At 46.5% G+C, this 20,343-nt stretch overlaps 1 protein-coding gene across 1 annotated transcript; it reads left to right on the forward strand.

The window, feature by feature from the left end:
- On the forward strand, positions 1-4,652 carry LOC310792259 (H-2 class II histocompatibility antigen, A-Q alpha chain-like; the record flags this gene model as incomplete). Its single annotated transcript, XM_083653982.1, has 4 exons — positions 1-19; positions 1,736-1,984; positions 3,798-4,079; positions 4,459-4,652. The coding sequence occupies 4 exons, from the start codon at positions 1-3 to the stop codon at positions 4,584-4,586; spliced, it is 678 nt and encodes a 225-aa protein (XP_083510108.1). The 3' UTR covers positions 4,587-4,652.
- Positions 4,653-20,343: the final 15,691 nt, after the last annotated feature.

The following is a 20,343-nucleotide window of genomic DNA, read 5'->3' on the forward strand; positions in this document are numbered from 1 at the left end:
ATGGCGGCGGTCAGGTCCAGTGAGTCTGACCCACCCGTGCCCCCAGCTCCCATTTTGTCCAAATATGGAGTTCTGGCTTCAAATCGCAAACGTGAAAGAAATTCCCAGAATTCAACTGATTTGTGGCTTCAAAGTGTGACTCCAAAACCAATAATAATAATAATAATAATACATAAGTTTTATATAGCGCTTTTCTGGGGAACTCAAAGACGCTTTACAATACAAAGAAAAAATAATACAGTAAACAGAACTAAATAACAAGAACGAAAACAAATACAAATCAATAGATTGCAGAGATGGAATGGTGGTTAGAGGTAGAAGTCTATTGTAGGCTGTTTTGAAGAGGTGGGATTTGAGTTGGGTTTTGAAGGAGGTGAGTGAGTCGGAGTTTCTGATATTGAGGGGCAGAGAGTTCCAGAGGGTTGGGGCATGTCAATGGGTGACATGCTAGGGCTGTCCACATTCATTAAACAGTCTATGGTTCGTATGCTGATTGCGGAAGAGGGCATGACTTTGGCACTCTATTGAAGAACTTGTCTAACACATGTAACAGTAAAATAATTGTTTGATTTAGCGACGTAATTACCGAATAATGCGTTACACTACTCGTTACAGACAAATGTAATGCAATTAACGTTACCCCCAACTACTGGTCTTGCAGCTCGGACCACAACAATTTTCAAACTCGGCCTTCATTGTGATAGTAAAGTTTTGTGTCTGCATCTTGGACGGTCGTGATGCTATCGCATTCACAAAATCTGTCCACCACAAATAGGCGTACAACACACAAACACACACACACACACACACACACACACACACACACGACACAAACACACACACACACACACACACACACACACACACACACACGACACACACACACACACACACACACACAGACTCAGAAGGTGAAAACAATACAATGCTGTCATGACTGGTAAAAAATCTAATACATTTACATAATTATGCAGGCTCGAACCCGGGGCTCCCATCTGCCGAGCAGCAACTAGCGAGCTAGCTGTATCATTGAGCAACTCCTACAGCCTGTAGCACCTTGAAAATAATATGTTTACAATGTGGACTGTTGTTTGCTTCCCCTTTCCAACCGCAAGTGTCATGTTTCCAACAGTCAGTACAGATTTCTTTTAAATTGTAACTGATGCAGTGTAGGGTGCACAATAGCCAACAGTAAATTTAGGGAAGGCTATAGCATCTCAAGTCTACATTACCCACTGCCCCTGTGCATGAGGAACTAACATATAGAGTTGCATGCCAATGGAATGAAAATTATTTGGTTCACTTCACAGCAGTGTAAGTCAAGTAGGTCCTCAAACCAGAAAGAACAAGCCGTATTACTGCAGCACGCATGAACTTTATCATGTTCTTCAAAATTATACTCCTTTTCTCTGGAGCTGTTTGCATCTCTGCAGAAAGTAAGTATACATTTCCCTTATACTGCTCCTCTGTGGTTTCAAACTTTATCACCTACCTCAACAAGATCATGGAATACTTCATTTTTGTAGGTGTGGAATTTTAAATCTAACAAAAGATACATGACCAAAATGAGCAGAGCAAATGTATTTATGTATTTATGTATTTATTTATTTATTTATTTAGGAATGTTAGTATTATAAGTTGTTGCTGGACTTTTATATGTATTGTTTCAATTATTCCTGTAATAATCCTTTGCACACATTCTTTATTAATGATTGTTACAATTATTCCTTTTTAGGAAGTTCCAAACATCTCTGTCACATCTACGGATGCTTTGACTCAAGTGATACTGAAATCTTTCTGATGCTGAATGAAGACGAGCTCTATTATACAGACTTCAAGAAAGGAGAGATTACTTTTGACGAGCGGTTTCCATCTGGGGTTGTTGGTGCTTGGGACTACCACGAAGAATTATATTACAGAGCCGCGTGCAAAAATCATTTTACAGATGGGGGCCTCAGCAAGTATAAAGCACCAAAGCATACAGGTAAGTGACATTACTGAATCAGCAGGCTTGTCTGCTGTTGACAAAAGGTATTGCATCATTTTAGAACAATCTTTTACAGAATATCAACTCTCTTGCACACCTTAAAGTCTTGTGGCAGGTACACATAGAGAGTATATGCACTTTAAAGAAGGAGGACCACCCGCACATTGTGTTCACTTGCTCACTTGGGTTGTTGGAGGATTACACCGGAGGAAGCACCCATTATTTCACGTAAGGCATCATGGCATCTAGAAATAAGGTGGATACGTTTCGGTTACAACCCAGCGAGCACAAAATGTTTTTTCAACGTTGATTTTTAGTTGAAATCTGGGTGATATTGGGTTTGAACGTATAAGACCTAATTTCACCCTCTTTTCAACCGGCTAAAATGCGGTTACAACGTCAACGTGTCAAAAAACACAATTTGGTTAATCATATTGTTAAAACGTTTGTTGTAACTTGAAATAGAGACAATATTGATAGTGGGGGAATTGGCATTTGTCCAATTTATTGTGTAACTGAGAGTTGAAATCTGGTCTACACAAACACTACATTTCACCACATTTTTATGCCTCCGCCGGCGATAGCCAGGTCGGAGGCTTTATTGATCTGGGTTGTCCGTCCGTCCGTCCGTACGATGTTTGTTAACGCAATATCTGAGGAACGCCTTGACGGAATTTCATCAAATTTGCCTCAAACATCGACTTAGACTCAAGGATGATCTGATTAGATTTTGGTGGTCAAAGGTCAAAGGTCAAGGTCACAGGTCAAGGTCACTGTGACCTCTCGAAACGGAGATTTTTTTTTTTTTTAACCTGGAGCCCTCTCCTCACATTAACTCACCCAGTGTTCTCCGCAGCGATTTGCACTGTCGTAGGCGTTGTTGTGATCGAAATAGTACGCCAAGCCAGTCCTTGAATGCGCTCTGTCGGGGCCACATGGCAGCGTGCTCTTCCTCCATGTAAATAGACAGTTTTCTTCCCGTTTTCGACCCATATCGTCATTATATATATCTAAAGAAACATCAGACTGGCAATCTCCCCCGGGCTATTTCCAGTGGTATTTCCAGGCATCCCATTTCCTCCTTTCGGGTCAGTGGCACCAACTCTCGTCAAGTCCCGCGAGACTTTCCTGCCGCTGGCCTGTGGACTGACTTGATGAGAGTTGGTGCCACTGGTGCCGGCTGGAGCTAACCTCTCCCAGCCCCCACGCCTAAACCTAACCTCCCCCAGAACCTAACCCCTCCCACCCCCCACGCCTAAACCTAACCTCTCACGCCTAAACCTAACCTCCCCCAGACCCTAACCCTAACCTCTCCCATCCCGCACGCCTAAACCTAACCTCTCATGCCTAAACCTAACCTCCCCCAGACCCTAACCCTAACCTCTCCCACCCCCATGCCTAAACCTAACTTCCCCGAGACCCTAACCCTAAACCTAACCTCTCCCACCCCCCACGTCTAAACCGGGTGGCACTGCGGGTGGTCGGCATATAGGTCGACCCCCTATCCAACTGAGGTCAATTTCATCACTTTCAATTGGAGGAGTCCACTGTGAGTCACAAGATGAAGGCTTTTGCTTTTGCCATGTCTGTAATGATTGGTGACTATACCTAGACTTTTGCATGATGTTTTATATTTCACCTGTCAGCGAATACTTGAAAAAAGGTCTTCCTGAAACATTGTATTAAAACGTCCTGTTTGAGCAAGTGAGGAGAGGAGTGAGGTGTCCCTTCTTCTTGAAAGAACTATCTTTTACAAAAGTATGCAAACTTAAAAGTGTCAAATTACATCCAGTGTTCATTTAACCCCCAGATCCACCTGAATGCATCATCTACCCCAGAGATGAAGTTATAAAGGAGGTAGAGAATACTCTCATCTGCTTTATCAACCATTTCTTCCCTCCTTCCATCAAAGTCAAGTGGACCAAGAATAATGAAGAAGTAAGAGCAGAAGAATCTTTCATCAAAAGCGTACCTAATCTTGACGGGACGTTCCACGTTGTATCCACCCTGCGCTTCACCCCCACAGAAGGAGACATCTATGCCTGTACTGTGGAACACCAGGCGCTGGACTATCCTAAAATCAGGTCTTGGGGTGAGAACGCATAAACTTGTGTTGTAATTTTTTTTTTAATAACCTTTATATTTCATTGATGGGCAACGGACGTCCACACTGAGACAGCATTAAGCAGATTAAGTTAAAATAATAATTTCTATACAACTAACAGACTAGCGGTGACTTCCTCAGATGCAAGCACTTGTGAATGAGGAATATTTATGTCTTTGCTTCTCACCATTCCACGAGAATGCATCAGACGGTTTACGTTCAGAATTAACCGATTCCACAATCATTCATTTTATTTTATTTGATTGCTTTTTGGTTTGTGGGAGGTGCGAGTTGACGGTGAAAGCTTATTGTTCAAGAAATGAAAGCTGGCGAGTAACCCCTGGTTATTTTCTCCTGTGTCCCCCAGAGCTTGACATAGATGAGAGCAGTTCTGGTCCACGTGTCTTCTGTGGACTTGGCCTGAGTCTGGGACTTCTGGGAGTTGCCACTGGGACATTCCTTTTTATTAAAGGAAAGCACTATGATCGAAACTAAAGAAGGAGCAGATCTCTGGTCCTCTTATTATAATGGCAGACATTTGTTTGTGTCGGGGAGTTGAGAGCAAACATTTTACGTGCTGTGCTGATCTTTGGAATTGTGAAATAAATATCTTCATCCAGAATTGCGCATTACATGTTAAATTCACTTCACATTATTGATGACCATGTTTTCTTTGTTTTTTGTTGTTGTTGTTTGATTCAGCATTTAATTGATGTGTTTAGACATGCAGTCATTTCTTTGCATTATAAATGAAATTAAATGCAATGAAAACTATTTTATTTCAATACAGTTCTTAATAAATGCAGCTGTTTGACACTGACTCATTCTCATTTAAAGCATGGCTTTACCAGTAATCAACCCACTTTGTATCATTAATAATATTGGTAATATAAGCACATGCACAGTATTTACCTCTCGCTGTGTTTTCCTCATGAGATCTCCCATTTCCTCCTCTGGCAAAACCTCCGTTCTGAGCTGACGTGTTTTACGTCACAACGCCTCAGAACGGAGCTGCGGAAGTTCTGCTGGAGAGGCAGAATTTGCTCCGAGGGCGGCTGTTATTATTATTATTTTTTTAAGTATGCGCACATCCATGGTTACCGGTAAAGCCATTCTTTAAAAGCCAAACACTCCTTGCTGACCTCATCTCTTTCTTTTGAGAATGTCTGGAAATGTGTCCCCAGTGGTGACACGCAGTAAGACAGGGGTGTCCACGCTTTTTTGAATGGGGATTAGATAATGTGAAAATAACGGGGGGCCGGCTGCTTCTCGCATCATATGGGTTATAAAAAAAACATACAATACGATGTACTCGAAGGATTTTGTTTGCCGTCTGAAAACATTAGTTTGGCCTTGTTCCTAATTTGTGCTTTCTACAAACTATGATAGTGCTGTCATCAGGAACCGGAGGAAGTTCGAACCGATGCAGATGATTGGAGAAATACATCCGCTCATATTTGGCCAATCACCTGCCTTTAGGCGGGCCATCCGGGCCATCCTCCTATCATCGCTCATTATTTTCCCTGAGTTTCCCTTTCCGCTTTCGCCAAGTTTACCCTGCTTGAATACAGACATTTTGGCAGAAACATTTAAAAATTGCAGAAGCCAACCATCTGTCCGTCCGTCCGTTTTAAGAGACTATTTTCCTCTAGTGGTCTAAATGCCCTGTAACCTGTTTGAATCCACTTTGGCACCAGGTATATATGGTTCTTCTTGTTTCTTCCCATCTGTTGTGAACTCTTGTGGTTTAAAAGTACTACTCTACTTTTGCAGATTCAAAAATCCAATTCCAAATATCCCATAACAAATATATCTAATATGTGTAAAATGCTGTGTGCTTGACCCTCAGTTGCCGCTTGCGGCTATATTTGTTGATAATTGTTGATAAAGGGGTGTCGATAGATAGAATATAAACTTACCTGACATATTGTACATAAATCTGATAGCTGTGAACACAAAACACACTTCCCTGAAATACTAAAATATGGGAGTAAAGTATAACTGTTATATTTCAGTAGTGTATACCTGAAAGAAATGGTGGTGGTAGTAGTAGTAGTTACAGTATATTTTATATCTATCTATCTATCTATCTATCTATCTATCTATCTATCTATCTATCTATCTATCTATCTATATATCTATCTATCTATCTATCTATCTATCTATCTATCTATACTATCTATATACTATAATGACGATAGCGTCTGTCTGTCTGTCTGTCTCTCTGTCTCTCTCTCTCTGTCCTTCGCGTATCTCAAGAGCCGTTGGTCGGATCGACTTCAAACTCGCGGAGTGCGCTGATGCAACACGCTCTCACTCCGACCACGTAGCATATTGACGCTTTGTCCCGTCCCTTATGCGCCACTTGTTACTAACATGGTACCCTTGAGCGACCCATGAAACGACTTGGGCTTTCCGACTAAACTCAATGCAAACCCATAGAAGTCAACTTTGACGCTTATGGCAACTGCTCCCCCATCAGCCTAACTGCTCGCCCATTAGTCAACTGCTCACCATTAGCGTCTGGGGGGAGGTTAGGTTTAGGCGTGGGAGGTGGGAGAGGTTAGGTTTAGGGTCTGGGGGAGGTTAGGTTTAGGCATGGGGTGGGAGAGGTTAGGGTTAGGGTTAGGGTCTGGGAGAGGTTAGGTTTAGGCATGGGGTGGGAGAGGTTAGGTTTAGGGTTAGGGTCTGGGAGAGGTTAGCTCCTCCAGACCCTAATGGGCGAACAGTTGACTAATGGTGGAGCAGTTTGGCTAATAGGGGAGCAGTTGCCATAAGCGTCAAAGATGACTTCCATGGGTTTGCATTGAGTTTAGTCGGAAAGCCCAAGTCGTTTCATGTGTCGCTCAAGGGTACCATGTTAGTAACAAGCGACGCACAAGGGACAGGACAAAGCGTCAATATGCGACGCGCTCAGAGTGAGAACGGGTTGGCTGATGGCGACCTGATGGAGTGCAGTGCCCTGTTTTCGTGCGATTCGGACGCGAAACACGTTCGCTAATTGAACATTTGTCTTCAATTCTGCACTCCTTCATGCCCTTCAAGTGTCTGGGCAGGTCGCTCTGTGACAGGAGGTGCGAAAGGTAAATGCAGGGTCGTTAAGTAAGCGAGAAAAGTCAACATGGAGTCCTTGACAGTGAATGGGGGGGGGGGGGGGGTAAAACATTAGAGAGAGGGCAGCATGAAAGGAGGAGAGATTGGTAGGAGAACATGTATTTGTAAGCTGAATAAGCAGCATTCATATTCAAGTCTGTCATGAATAAAATCAAATAATCAGTGATCTTAGTTAATGCAGCTACGAGCAAGATTTTCGATTGTTATTAAACAGTCTAAATGTAATATTGATGCATCACATCTTACCTATAATAGTAGCTGAGACCAAAGCCGTGTGAATCGGAGATTGCTCTGTTGATGATTATAGTCTGTGTCTGTCTTCCGGCGGGTCAGATAGACCAGGAAGTGAAACGAAATGGTTTACGGCAGCTGCCTGCCTTCAACCGTTTCCCTCTGCCTAGCAACATACTGTAGCGTTGTCATAAACCAGGCGGAGTCCGGATATAGTTACCGCACTTTATTCCGTTAAACACAGACAGGAACTACTGTTGGCCGTAGCCCACGCCAAAACAAACCCGAGCAATAAACAGTCCCTCTCCAAGAACACACAGCCGTCTCATTCAACTCTCTCTAGCACTCTCCCGCTTCCTCATTCAGCACACCAAAACAATCCCTCCCTCTATCTCTTAGCCAATCCCCGGCGGGCTTCTTCCCGCGACTCGCTCTCATAGGTGCTAACATGACTGACAGGCCTCTCAGCCTCTAGTTTACCGTTAATCCCCGTAACGTTCAAGTCCCTCCAAAACTCGTAATAAAGTGCATGCACAGAACATTGCATTAACAGTGTCAGACTTAACCATAGCAGTTATCCCATAACTCAGTCCGTTACACTACCTCCCGCCATCAAAGTCACTCGCCCCGAGTTAACACTCAAAGTCTCTCAGGTATCTTGGGGGTCTTACTCTTCTCCGGGTCCGCCCCCGACCCCGCCTGGGCGACAGTCCATCAGGGGGGGAATCGGGCGGGGAGGGGTGGGGGGGTGACAGTCCATCAGGGGGGGAATTGGGCGGGGAGGGGTGGGGGGGCGACAGTCCATCAGGGGGGGTGGGATTGGGCGGGGAGGGGTGGGGGGGGCGAAAGGCCATCAGGAGGGGGGGAATTGGGCGGGGCGGGGCGAGGGGAAGTCGGGTTGTCAACCCGGTTACTGCGCCGTTCACCCCCTTCTCCTGGGGGGGTGCCCGTGCCACGGTAGGGGGCCAGTCTATCCCGATGTAGGGCGACTCTCCTACCTCTTGGCGGCAGCTGGACCCTATACACGACTTCGCCCAGTCTCTCGAGGACCCTGCAGGGCCCCATCCACTTGTTGTCCAGTTTGGGGCACCTGCCTTTCTGTCTCTGGGGGTTGTACACCCACACCAGGTCCCCAGCAGTGAAATGCTGACCTTTGGTGTGCACGTCGTAATTCCTTTTCTGTCTCGCCCCTGCCCTCCGTAGCTGGTTTCTGGCGAACTCGTGGGCGCACTCCAATCGATCCTGCAGCTTCCGGGCATATTCAAGCCCCGGGGGGTCCACCGGGAGGTCGGGCGGTCTGCCCACCATCATCTCAGCCGGGGTCCTAATCTCCCTGCCAAGCATGAGAAGGGCGGGGGAGCAGGAGGTGGAGTCTTGCGTAGCAGACCGGTACGCCATCAACACCAGGGGGACATGCGTGTCCCAGTCTCCTTGATGTTTAGCCGTCACTATGGCCAGTTGCTGTCCCAGCGTGCGGTTAAATCTTTCGACTAGTCCGTCGCTTTGTGGGTGGAGGGGTGTGGTGCGGGTCTTGTGGGAGCCAAGCTTTTCACACATGGCTGCAAACACGCGGGACTCAAAGTTTCTGCCTTTGTCGGTGTGAATGATCTCGGGGACCCCAAGTCTGCTGAACATCCCCTCCACCAGTGCATCCACTATTGTTTCTGCTTCTTGGTCCGGCAGGCAGTATGCCTCTGGCCACTTGGTGAAGTAATCCATTGCAGTGAGGATGTAGCGGTGACCTTTCTCTGAGCGAGGAAATGGCCCGAGCACGTCAATCCCCACTCTCTCCATGGGACAGCCCGCCGGAAACTGCTGAAGTTGGGCGTGAGATCTGCCCGTGGGGCCTTTACGTGCTGTGCAGCTGTCACAGCGGCGGCAGTAATCCCCCACGTCCCGCCCATGTTGGCCCCAGTAGAACCCCTGACGAAGGCGGCAGAGTGTCTTGTTGACCCCAAAGTGACCCGATCCAGGGGCTCCGTGGACCGATTGTAGCACTGTTTCCCGCAGGGCTCTGGGCACGACCACCTGCCACAGTGTCTCTCCTGTGGCCGCGTCTTTCCACCCCCTCTGCAGTACCCCGTCACACAGACGCAGGTTAGGAAACATACTCCATAGTCCCTTTGTAGCCCTGAAACACAGGCCGATCTCTTCCAACCGGGGTTGGTGTTGTGCCGCTACCCACGTGAGCATGGGTCTGATGTCAGCATCCTCTTTCTGCTGGTGTCTCCACTCTCCAGCGTCGATCGCTGTCAGGCCCGCTGCTGCGCATCTCACCCCTTGTTGCAGCTGCTCCTCCTCCTGCACTTCCCTTCTCTCACAGTGGCGGCAGCCGTCAGTGGCACAGGGCCGGCGGGACAGTGCGTCCGCGTTTCCGTGCCGTCTGCCCGCCCGGTGGATCACGTTGAAGTCGTACGCCTGTAGGTCCTCGATCCAGCGTGCCAGCTGGCCCTCTGGCTCTCTGAAGGACATGAGCCACTGCAAGGCGGAGTGGTCACTCCTGACTGTAAAGTGGAGGCCCCCGAGGTAATACTTGAAGTGTTTGACCGCCTTGACCACGGCGAGCAGTTCCCGCCTGGTGACGCAGTAGCGGCGTTCGTGCTTGTTGAGTGTCCCGCTGTAGTATGCTACCACCTTCTCCCCCTCCGAGGTCAGCTGTGACAGTACCGCCCCCACGCCAACATTGCTGGCGTCTGTGTCGAGTATGAAGGCCAGGGTGAGGTCGGGTGGGGTGAGGACGGGGGCCTCCAAGAGGGCCTTCTTCAGTGAGGTGAATGCTCTCTGGCACTCGTCTGTCCAGATGAATTTCTCCCTGGGCCGTTGTAGTCGGAACAGGGGTGCGGCTATGGTGGAGAAGCCCCTCACAAATCTCCTGTAGTAGGCGGCTAGTCCTGTGAAGCTCTTTACTTCGGAAGCGGAGCTGGGGGTGGGCCACTCTTCCACCGCCTGTACCTTCTCGCGCGTGGTGCCGATGCCGCCAGACCCCAGCTTGTGCCCCAGAAATCTGACCTCCCGTCTCATGAAGCTGCATTTCTGGGGGTTTAATTTCAGACCCGCTGCAGCCACTCTCTCCAGTACGCGTCGGAGCGCCTTGAGGGCCGTCTCAAATGACTTTCCGTGGGCCAGGATGTCGTCCAGGTATACGACACACTCCTGGCGGGGGATCCCCGCAAGCACGTTGTCCATCAACCTCTCGAACGTGGCGGGGGCGTTGCAGAGGCCGAAAGGGAGGACTTTGAACTGCCACAGGCCCCCGTGTGTGACGAAGGCGGTTTTGGGTCTGGCGTCAGGGGTGAGGGGGACCTGCCAGTATCCGCTGCGTAGATCCAACGACGTAAACCAGGACGATCCCGCCACCGCGTCGAGGGACTCGTCGACCCGTGGAAAGGGGTAGGCGTCCCTTTTGGTCACGCCATTGAGGCGCCTGAAGTCCACGCAGAAGCGCCAGTCGCCTTTTGTCTTTTTGGGGACCATGACGATTGGAGCGGCCCAGGGGCTGGTGGAGGGTTCAATGAGCCCGGCCCGCTGCATGTTCTGTAACGCCTTCTCCGCTGCCGCCTGTCGAGCCAGTGGAAGGCGTCGGGGTCTCATCCTGATGGGCGGGGCACCCTCCGTGTCGATGCTGTGCTGGGCTAGTTGGGTCTGCCCCACGTCATCCTCTGATAGTGAAAAACTTTCTTTAAATTCTAATAACAATTGCCACAGCAGCTCCTGTTCAATGTCAGATAGCCCCTCCCGGTTTCCCTCCCACACCTCCCTCACGACCGAGACCCTCTCTCCATCCTCCCCCCCCCCACTACCCGGTGGTGCAGCAGTTGTGGGGTGCGGTTGCGCCTCTGCGGTGGTGGGCGGGGCATGTGGCAGTACAGGTTGCCTATCCCGAACGCAGCCGGAAGTCGTGTTTGCCGCTGTCTCCGTTGTCAGGACTGCGATGGTGGGGGCCGGGGAACGTTTCGGCTGGGTGGGTTGTCTAGACATTTGCACAACGTGTCCGTCTGGAAATGTGAGTGTCCCCCGCTTGGTGCTAATCACACAGTCCAGTTTTTCGAGCACGTCCAGCCCCAATATGCAGTCTTCTAGGTCCGCGACCCATATTGGACAGTGAAGCGTCTCCCTCCCCACCCCCACAGTCTCTAATGCCTCCCCCACCATGGGCGCCCGGTCCCCAGTGACTGTCTGTAATCTCACCATGGTGGGTAAGACCGTGGTCCCGCTCCCCACTGCGTCGGGTCTCACCAGGGTGGCTGACGAACCCGTGTCCACCAGTGCGGAGCAGCATATCCCCCCAAATGTCACCGGGGCGTACCAGCAGTTTCCCGTCCCCGTCCGACCCAGCATGATGACCTGCACTTGCTGGCCGCCCTCCCCCTCCCCTGTTTGTAATGTCCCCACCTGGTCGTGTTGTGTTATATCCCCGCCTGTGCAGGGTCGGGACGCCGCCCCGGGGAGTCGCACTGTCCCGGTTATGCGTTCCCCATCCCGTTTCCCTGTTTGTTTGCCGTGTTGGGGCACTCTCTGGCCAGGTGGCCCGGCTTTCCACATGCCCAGCAGAGTCTCGCGCCCATCCATGGACGCTGCTCCCCACGCAGCGAGGCAGCCCGCACCAGCTGTGTCAGCTCCTCCGCCCAGGCTGGCGCCGCTTCGCCCCTCCCCGACACGTCAGCAGCTCTCACCCTCAGTGCATCCTCCAACATGGGGGTGGGGGGGGGGCAGCGCCCAGCATCTCCCTCTCCGAAGCCAACTCCAACGCCTCCAGGAGGGACTTGGGGTGGGCCAGCATCGTCTGAATACGCAGGTCACTCGGCAGCAGTGCCTGCAGGAAGTGGTCTCGGGCTAACTCGCTAATGTTGGTCGGGGTCATGTTAGTATAGGCGCGGTGAACGAGCCCTTCAATGTCATTGGCGAGATCCCTCAATGGTTCCCCAGGACGCCTCTTTCGACTGCACAGTTCGGAGCGGATCAAGCTAGCCGCTGAACATCGTCCGAATCGCCTCTTTAATGCCCCCACTAAAGCATCATAGTCACTCCTATCAGCAGGGGTCAGTAACAGCAGGCTTGACATAGCATCCCCAGTAAGGCACATAGCAAGCTGGAGGGCCTTAGCTTCGTTGGACCAATTGCTGGCCCGGGATAACAGTTCAAATTGTGCATGAAAAGCCTCCCAGTCGGCTTTGCCATCGTACCTGGGGGTTTTCACTGAGAGGGGAGCCACTTTAATGTCCTCGCTCCTCGCAGCCACATGTGGGTCTTTTCCGTGGGCAGCTGGTTTAAACCCAGCCTCAGCAGCCATCTGAGCAGTCATTCTCCTCACCCGCTCCCGCTCCCTGTGTTCTGCCTGCCAGGCAGCTGTGTATTGGCCCCACACGCTGGCCTCCTCCTCTTGCTTTATCTTGTTCATATCGCCGGGCAGCATCTCCGTTCGGGGAAGGTGAGTGCGTTAGCGGTAGCAGGCGTACTTTCCTCGTCACCTCGTTATTCTTTCTTTTATTCTGACACCACTGTAGCGTTGTCATAAACCAGGCGGAGTCCGGATATAGTTACCGCACTTTATTCCGTTAAACACAGACAGGAACTACTGTTGGCCGTAGCCCACGCCAAAACAAACCCGAGCAATAAACAGTCCCTCTCCAAGAACACACAGCCGTCTCATTCAACTCTCTCTAGCACTCTCCCGCTTCCTCATTCAGCACACCAAAACAATCCCTCCCTCTATCTCTTAGCCAATCCCCGGCGGGCTTCTTCCCGCGACTCGCTCTCATAGGTGCTAACATGACTGACAGGCCTCTCAGCCTCTAGTTTACCGTTAATCCCCGTAACGTTCAAGTCCCTCCAAAACTCGTAATAAAGTGCATGCACAGAACATTGCATTAACAGTGTCAGACTTAACCATAGCAGTTATCCCATAACTCAGTCCGTTACAATACCATAAACAAGGACAACATGCTCGCTACATCCAGGGGCTTGCTACTCTCGCGAACATTTCTCTCGTTATATTCTAACAGCTTGTTTAAAAGTAATTTTGTTATTTTGTGGTTATGGCGGAAGTGGCTGCCGCAAACCGTTTCATTTCACTTCCTGATCTGCCCCGGCCGCAGACAGACTAATCATCAAGACAACACTGGCCGATTCACTCGGCGTTCAAGCGAGACTACTCTGCGTGGTCTCGTTTACTATTAGAGGTAAGATGTGAGGCATCAATATTAAATTTAGACTGTTTAACTCATTGAATGCCATGGACGTCCTTCGACGTCCAATTAAATAGTGACGTAGAGTGCCACGGACGTCCTTCGACGTCCAATGCATTTTTTGACGGTGGGACGTCGATCAAAGCCTTCCGCAGCTCCTGTACAACTATAGTAGCTATTGGAGGTCTATAACCTATTTTACAGAACCCTTAGGTGGCGACAGTGCTCTCCAGATTACAGAAATGTGAGGGAATACACAGCCTGAAATAGCCTTGATGAAAGAGAACCCGCTCATGCTGCAGTCCAAAGCCATGTAGATTGTTCTGGCTGCAACTGACGGTGCGTGCGAACACAGTCAATCCGCGCACACAACTGAGTCCTTCTGCCTCTGTCTGTCTGTCAGCATAGTTTCTCCACATGATTAGCCGCTAGAAAAGCAGCAGCGCGACACTGAAAAGCCAAACCTTTCACTGCAGTCCGCGTGTGGCTTCTCCATGTTGCGCTGCCTGGGAGGCGGCGCTTCCCAGGCTTCCTAGACGCTTGGTGCAAGGCTGTGTGTTACTAGTGTGGGGAGGAGTTTTCAGCTGAGGGGGGGGAGGGGGGGGTGGGGCACGCAGGGCAGGACACAACTACACCACATCACTACATCAGAAAATATTACCGTATCTAGAGTCAGTGAATGTGCTTGAAATGCTGCATTTCACAAAAGGCTGAATATCTCAGCTTATAATTTGAAATGCCTGAAAACGCTGAAAACAACCTATCTTCTCCGGCTCATAACTAAAGAACGGAAAATGGTATCAATAAACTTTTTTTTGCTGATGATACAATAGAGTCTCCTTGTTCTTTTTGCGTGTTCGGTGTTTACATAGTAATATCACACAATATTCTGTGGGCCTCGAGAAATCACTGAAAACGCTCTGAAAACTCTGGCACTGGGAGCGTCCGTTCTCCAAAAGTGGCTGGCACTCAATGAGTTAATAACAATCGAAAATCTTGCTCGTAAAAAAGAGATTTTTACGTGGCTATAATGGTAGGCTATAATGAGTCACGCATTCAGAAATAATATCCTCACAGTGGTTCTCAAATGGGAGGTCCATGGCACTTTACCAGGGGGTCCGCGAAAAGTTTTCAGAAAAAATAATAATAATAAATAAAATCTGTGTGCAAAAGCTTCATAGTTCAACGAAAATATGTTATGCTTTAAATCTAAAATAGTTCATGGATTACATTCTAATCTGACAAACCTATCAATTTAAATGTCAAGCATGTTACTGTGGAAACAAGCTGAGCCCAAAATCACAAATCAGAATGAGGGGGTCCCCGGTATATTTTTTTATCTTATAAGGGGTCCTTGGCTGAAAAACATTTGAGAACCTCTGCTCTAGGGCAACACCACTTCCGGGAACCGGCATCCTGTGTAAGTAGGGTTCCCAGAGTAAAACCTGGCCATTTCCACCACTGCTTATGGATGAGCATCATCTGCTGCATGCCATCGAGAACCGTTGGTCGGATCGACTTCAAACTTTGGGAATGTGCCGTATTGTGCAGTGCAGTGCCCTGTTTTCGTGCAATTTGGCATAGCGCCACCTACTGGCAACATAGAAAATGTGGTTTATCTCAAGAACCGTTAGTCCGATCGACTCCAACTTTGCGGAGTGCGCTGATGGGAACTCGACACAGTGCAATGCCGAATTTTGTGCAATTCAGCACAGTGCCACCTATTGGCCACACAAAAAGTGATTTATCTTGAGGACCGTTCGTCCGATTGACTTCAAACTCGAGGAGTGTGCTTAACGAAGTGCCAGCTGAACTCAGTGCAATCGGGCATAGTGCCCCCTGCTGGCAACACAAACAGTGGTTTATCTCGATAGCCATTCAGCTGATTGACTTCAAACTTTGGGAGTGCGCTGCTCGGACCCCGATGGAGTGCGGTGCCACATCTAATGCAATCTGGACTTATTCCAGGACTGTCTATATGTCTGTCCTTTGCGTATCTCCAGAATTGTTTGTCAGATCGACTTCAAACTTGCGCTTAGGGGGACCTGACAGAGTGCAGTGTGTGTGCGGGGGGAAACCGCCCACGGGGTGGTGCATGGGGGAACGGGCACTGCACTAGTTTTATAAATGATACTGAGATTTGGCACTGACTTATTTCAATCAATTACTCTTTTTTATATTTTGATCTCCCTCTGCCTCAAATATATAGAGGAGCGACCTACTCTGCCTCAGATGAGCCTCTCTGACACACACACACGCACGCACGCACGCACGCACGCACGCACGCACGCACGCACGCACACACACACACACACACACACACACACACACACACACACACACACACACACAGACACACACACACACACACAACCTGATTTGCATAAACACCAGGAAACAAAGTTCAGATTACACATTCAATAAATGACAATGACAGGGTGGAAAATGTTGCAAACATGAATAATTCCCCTGCCTTGGATATCTTTTTACATTGAAATCGATATACACTCACCGAGCACTTTATTAGGAACAAATTACTTCAGTTTTCTTCACAGAAACTCGAACATAGGTCACTGAAATTGAACCTCGTGGTAAACCATAATCAGATCTTAATCTGCTTTATTGGCCAATCTGCTGTGCATTGGCTCCGGTTCGCTTAACTCTCAACATACTCGCACACAAAAGAGAAATGTATCCTCAGGCTAAAACAAACAAGAATAACAAACAAAGGATAATTAAACATTACTATATACTATACAATGCAGTAATAATATGAAAGAGCATCTATTTTGAATGTGTGTGTGTGTATGAAAAGAATGTAGTGTAGTATATACAGTATGTGTGTGTGTGTGTGTGTGTGTGTGTGTGTGTGTGTGTGTGTGTGTGTGTGTGTGTGACATGTGTAAACTACATGTATAAACAATCAGGTCAGGTATTGCACATTTATTTTATTTACGGAGGCTTTGCGTCAGATATTGCAGAGATATTTCTCAGTAAAAACGAATTTCAAATTGAGTGTGTGAGCGTGTGCAGTTATTTCACCATAAACATAATAGCAATTTGTGTGTGTGTGTGGCCAAAAAGGGTATGACTCAAGAAGCGTCTTAATTGTTACACTGTCACCGCTAACCAGTTAATCAACCAAACCAGTAATTTTTTGTTTGTTTTTTACACAAGTTGCTAAATGCTAGTGTCATTTTGTGCACGCGTGACACGGTTTATAGCAGTCTTCGGAAGTGGCTGGCATGTCAGCACGTTACATTGCTGAAGTGACAAATCATTGACAGTGCAACAGAGGTGCTGCAGCACCCCCTAGATTAAAAAAAAAAAATATATATATATATATTTTTACAAATGTAATTAAAAATATTTTGCAGTGCACTATGTTCCTTTCTTGTTTAAGAAAGTTTCGGGAAATGAAAATGTAGCCTATTTAAATAGAATTATCAACAATAACAATCAAGGAAGTTACATGATTGTAGGCTAGAGAAGAAGAAGAAGCGCGCATGCACGCACATGTTGTGTTGAACCAACCAACAACCAATACGAATTGTTTAATCTGGCAATAAAGAAATGTGAACTTGACATGCTATTTTAATAGCCTATACTCAAAAATACACCTCCCACTATACAGCAAAGAGAGGAGTCAATGTTTCTTGATATATGCCATTCAGATCAGAATAATTATATGGGCTGATATATGTGCCACCTCAAATTGAATTTGAATTGCTCAACTTGAATTCGAAATTTTTCATTTTGAATTTGAATTGCTCTTTTTGAATTCGAAATTTTTCATTTTGAAATTGAATTGCTCTATTTGAATTCGAATTTTTTTATTTTGAAATTGAATTGCTCTATTTGAATTTGAATTGCTCTATTTGAATTAGAATTTTTTCATTTTGAAATTGAATTGCTTTTATATTTTGAAATTTTTATTTTTTAATGTGAGTTGAAAAACTGAATCTGAATAGCATAATTTTAAACTGAATTTATTTGCTTTGAAATTATTCAGTTTCCACATTCCTATTTCAAAATTCAATTCAAAATTTTCAGAATCTTGTGTTCAAAAATTTCAACATGTGTGTGCGCCATCCGGGTCCTTCAAGGAGGAAGAAGAGGAAGGAGGAAGAGCAATCGAGCGCTGATTGACCTAACTCCTTTTTGGCCGAGGCACCACACACCCACTCCCGCTAGAACTATTTGGTCTTGTTGTATTCAGGTTCGCTACATCATAGAAGACCACTTTGAGTTGAACAAGGATGTTTATACAGTATATATCATTGAACAGTACATGACAGCGAATCTCGTGAACCCGGAACTGATCCTCCCCCGACCCCGTGACATCATCAACAGGTCAACATCATGTACTGATTACACCTTACACCACAGGTCTTTGCTCCCACGGATGTATTAAATTAGCCGCCCGCCAGTCTTTCCATTGTCTGCTCATCATCATGGACGAGAGGACACCAACCACGGTAAATACCAACTGGTTACCATGTATTTTCACCGGCATAACGTAACGTAGCTACACCAGCTGAGCTTGTTTCTGTGGCGCTTAGCCTAGTTGGCTAGCTAGCCAACTAGCTAGGCTAACTGCCACAGAAACAAGCTACGGATTGATGTGTGATTTCCAGGTAAGAATAAACGCACAATGTTGAGCATTTACATTACATGTTATTCACAGGTATATGCCACACTATATATTATCTCAGAAACTAGCGTAATTGTGTTTGGTAAGATAAAGACATTTGATAAATGAATGAATTTTCCTTGTAGGCTGTAGCTAGAACAGTATGTTGCTGTATAGCTAGCGAGGTGGAGGTAACGTTAACGTTAGCTAGATTAGGCTACGGTAGCATTATCGATCTAATGAATTCTAGCCGTAAACATTTCAGAAGCTAGGTTAGCAACGCTGGCCACACATGTAACATACAGTAACTACTATGTTTTCTCTTATTAGAGATTCCAAGAAGAGAGAACATTGCCTCTGGCGATGACTAACTGTGACGGTGGGATGGGGAACAGGACAACTGCTAGCTGTGTCTATCATGGACCCAAACCTGCAGACTGCAGCAGATACCCGCAGATTTGGAGAGATGTTCTGCAACCACCATACACTCACAGAAATGACTAAACAGTACTTTTAAGATTTATGTAATTTGATTGCATGTCAAATTCACATGAATTTGGATTACATATATTTTATGTAAACGTGCCTAACAAGTTCCTATGCATTTGGATTACATAGATTTTATGTAAATGCGAGTATGCATTTGGATTACATAGATTTTATATAAACAAACTAATGCACTTTATGTAATGCATATGCCTATAAGTCAAATATAAATGAAATAAGTATAACTAAGATTTATGTAATAGTATTTCATAAACATAATCTGTCCTAAATACAAAATGCAGGTTGATATATTTATCATATACCATAAATCAAAATACATAGAATTTATGTAATAGTATTTCATAAACATAATCTGTCCTAAATGCAAAATGCAGGTTGATATATTTATCATATATCATAAATCAAAATACATAGAATGTATGTACTTTCTATTAATATACCAAATGTATATTAAATGTATAACCTGATATTTCTAATTTCCCAAAAAAGAACCGTCAGACCACCTTAATTAAATATTTAACAATTTATTTTATTATTGACCCTGTAAAATGCACAATTATTTTTTTTACAAAAAATGCCTCTGGGAAAATCCCAATAAGAAAATACAAGGTTAATAAAGTGCTGCATTCCTGGTATCCAATTTTGCAATTGGGATCCAAAACATTTTTCACACAGGCAACAAATAAATCTTAATAAAGAAAATAAGCCCTATAAAGGCAAAGTGCTCTCCATTTACTGTAGATTCAAAACACTTGTCACAAGGCTCAGGTGAAAAGCTGTGCCATAACACTTCGCTGCTTGTTACATAAAACAAATGTAAAGATACCTTTCACACACAAGTTGAACATCGAAGGTAACTGGTAACTGATATTCACAGCAGGTCAACCACTTTGACACATTTTCCATAGAGAAAGCTTCTTAACTTTCAGTATTCAGACTTCTAAGTAGTAATTTTAAGTAAAAGGCTGTACGCGAGGGGGCAGGCGTAGCATCGAGGCCAGTTGCTCAAATGGTCACTTGAGACTGGCTGCAGAAGCAAATCTGTCCCATTCACCCCATGTTAAAATGCCAGAGTTTACAGCATAGGACAACTGTACGGGGAGGGGTGAATAAAATATATGAAAAAGGACTGTTTCGGGCATCATTGATCACCTGTCCAGTGATCACGCAGCTTGCCGATCACGGCCAATAGCTGGCGGCTCTGTAGGAAAGCACTGGTCTCGCGCGAGAACCAAGATGCAGCATCCAAAATGCCAAACAAGTGTTCAAATTGAGAGTCCAGTAGTCAGTTGTGTCCAGACACTTCAAATATGCAGTATGCAGAGCATAAATCAGTCCGCCCCCTCAAAAAAGGCATGTCCCAAATCCATGACACATCTAAGGGTGAGACAGTGTATCAGGCCAATTAGTCAATGACTGTACATCTTGATTTTAAGTGCTTGGACCTTTGGGGAAAGCTTGGAGGGGTCCAGTCCCATCAGGATTTTCTGGAACACTTCAAATGTGCACTTCAGGGGCAGTGGGTACTGTAGGTTCAGTGCATAAATCAATCCAAAAAGTATCATGCAGCCATGGGTGACAC

Source organism: Poromitra crassiceps (assembly GCF_964638095.1).
Source record: "Poromitra crassiceps genome assembly, chromosome: 17".
In the NCBI taxonomy this organism is placed as follows: Eukaryota; Metazoa; Chordata; class Actinopteri; order Beryciformes; family Melamphaidae; genus Poromitra; species Poromitra crassiceps.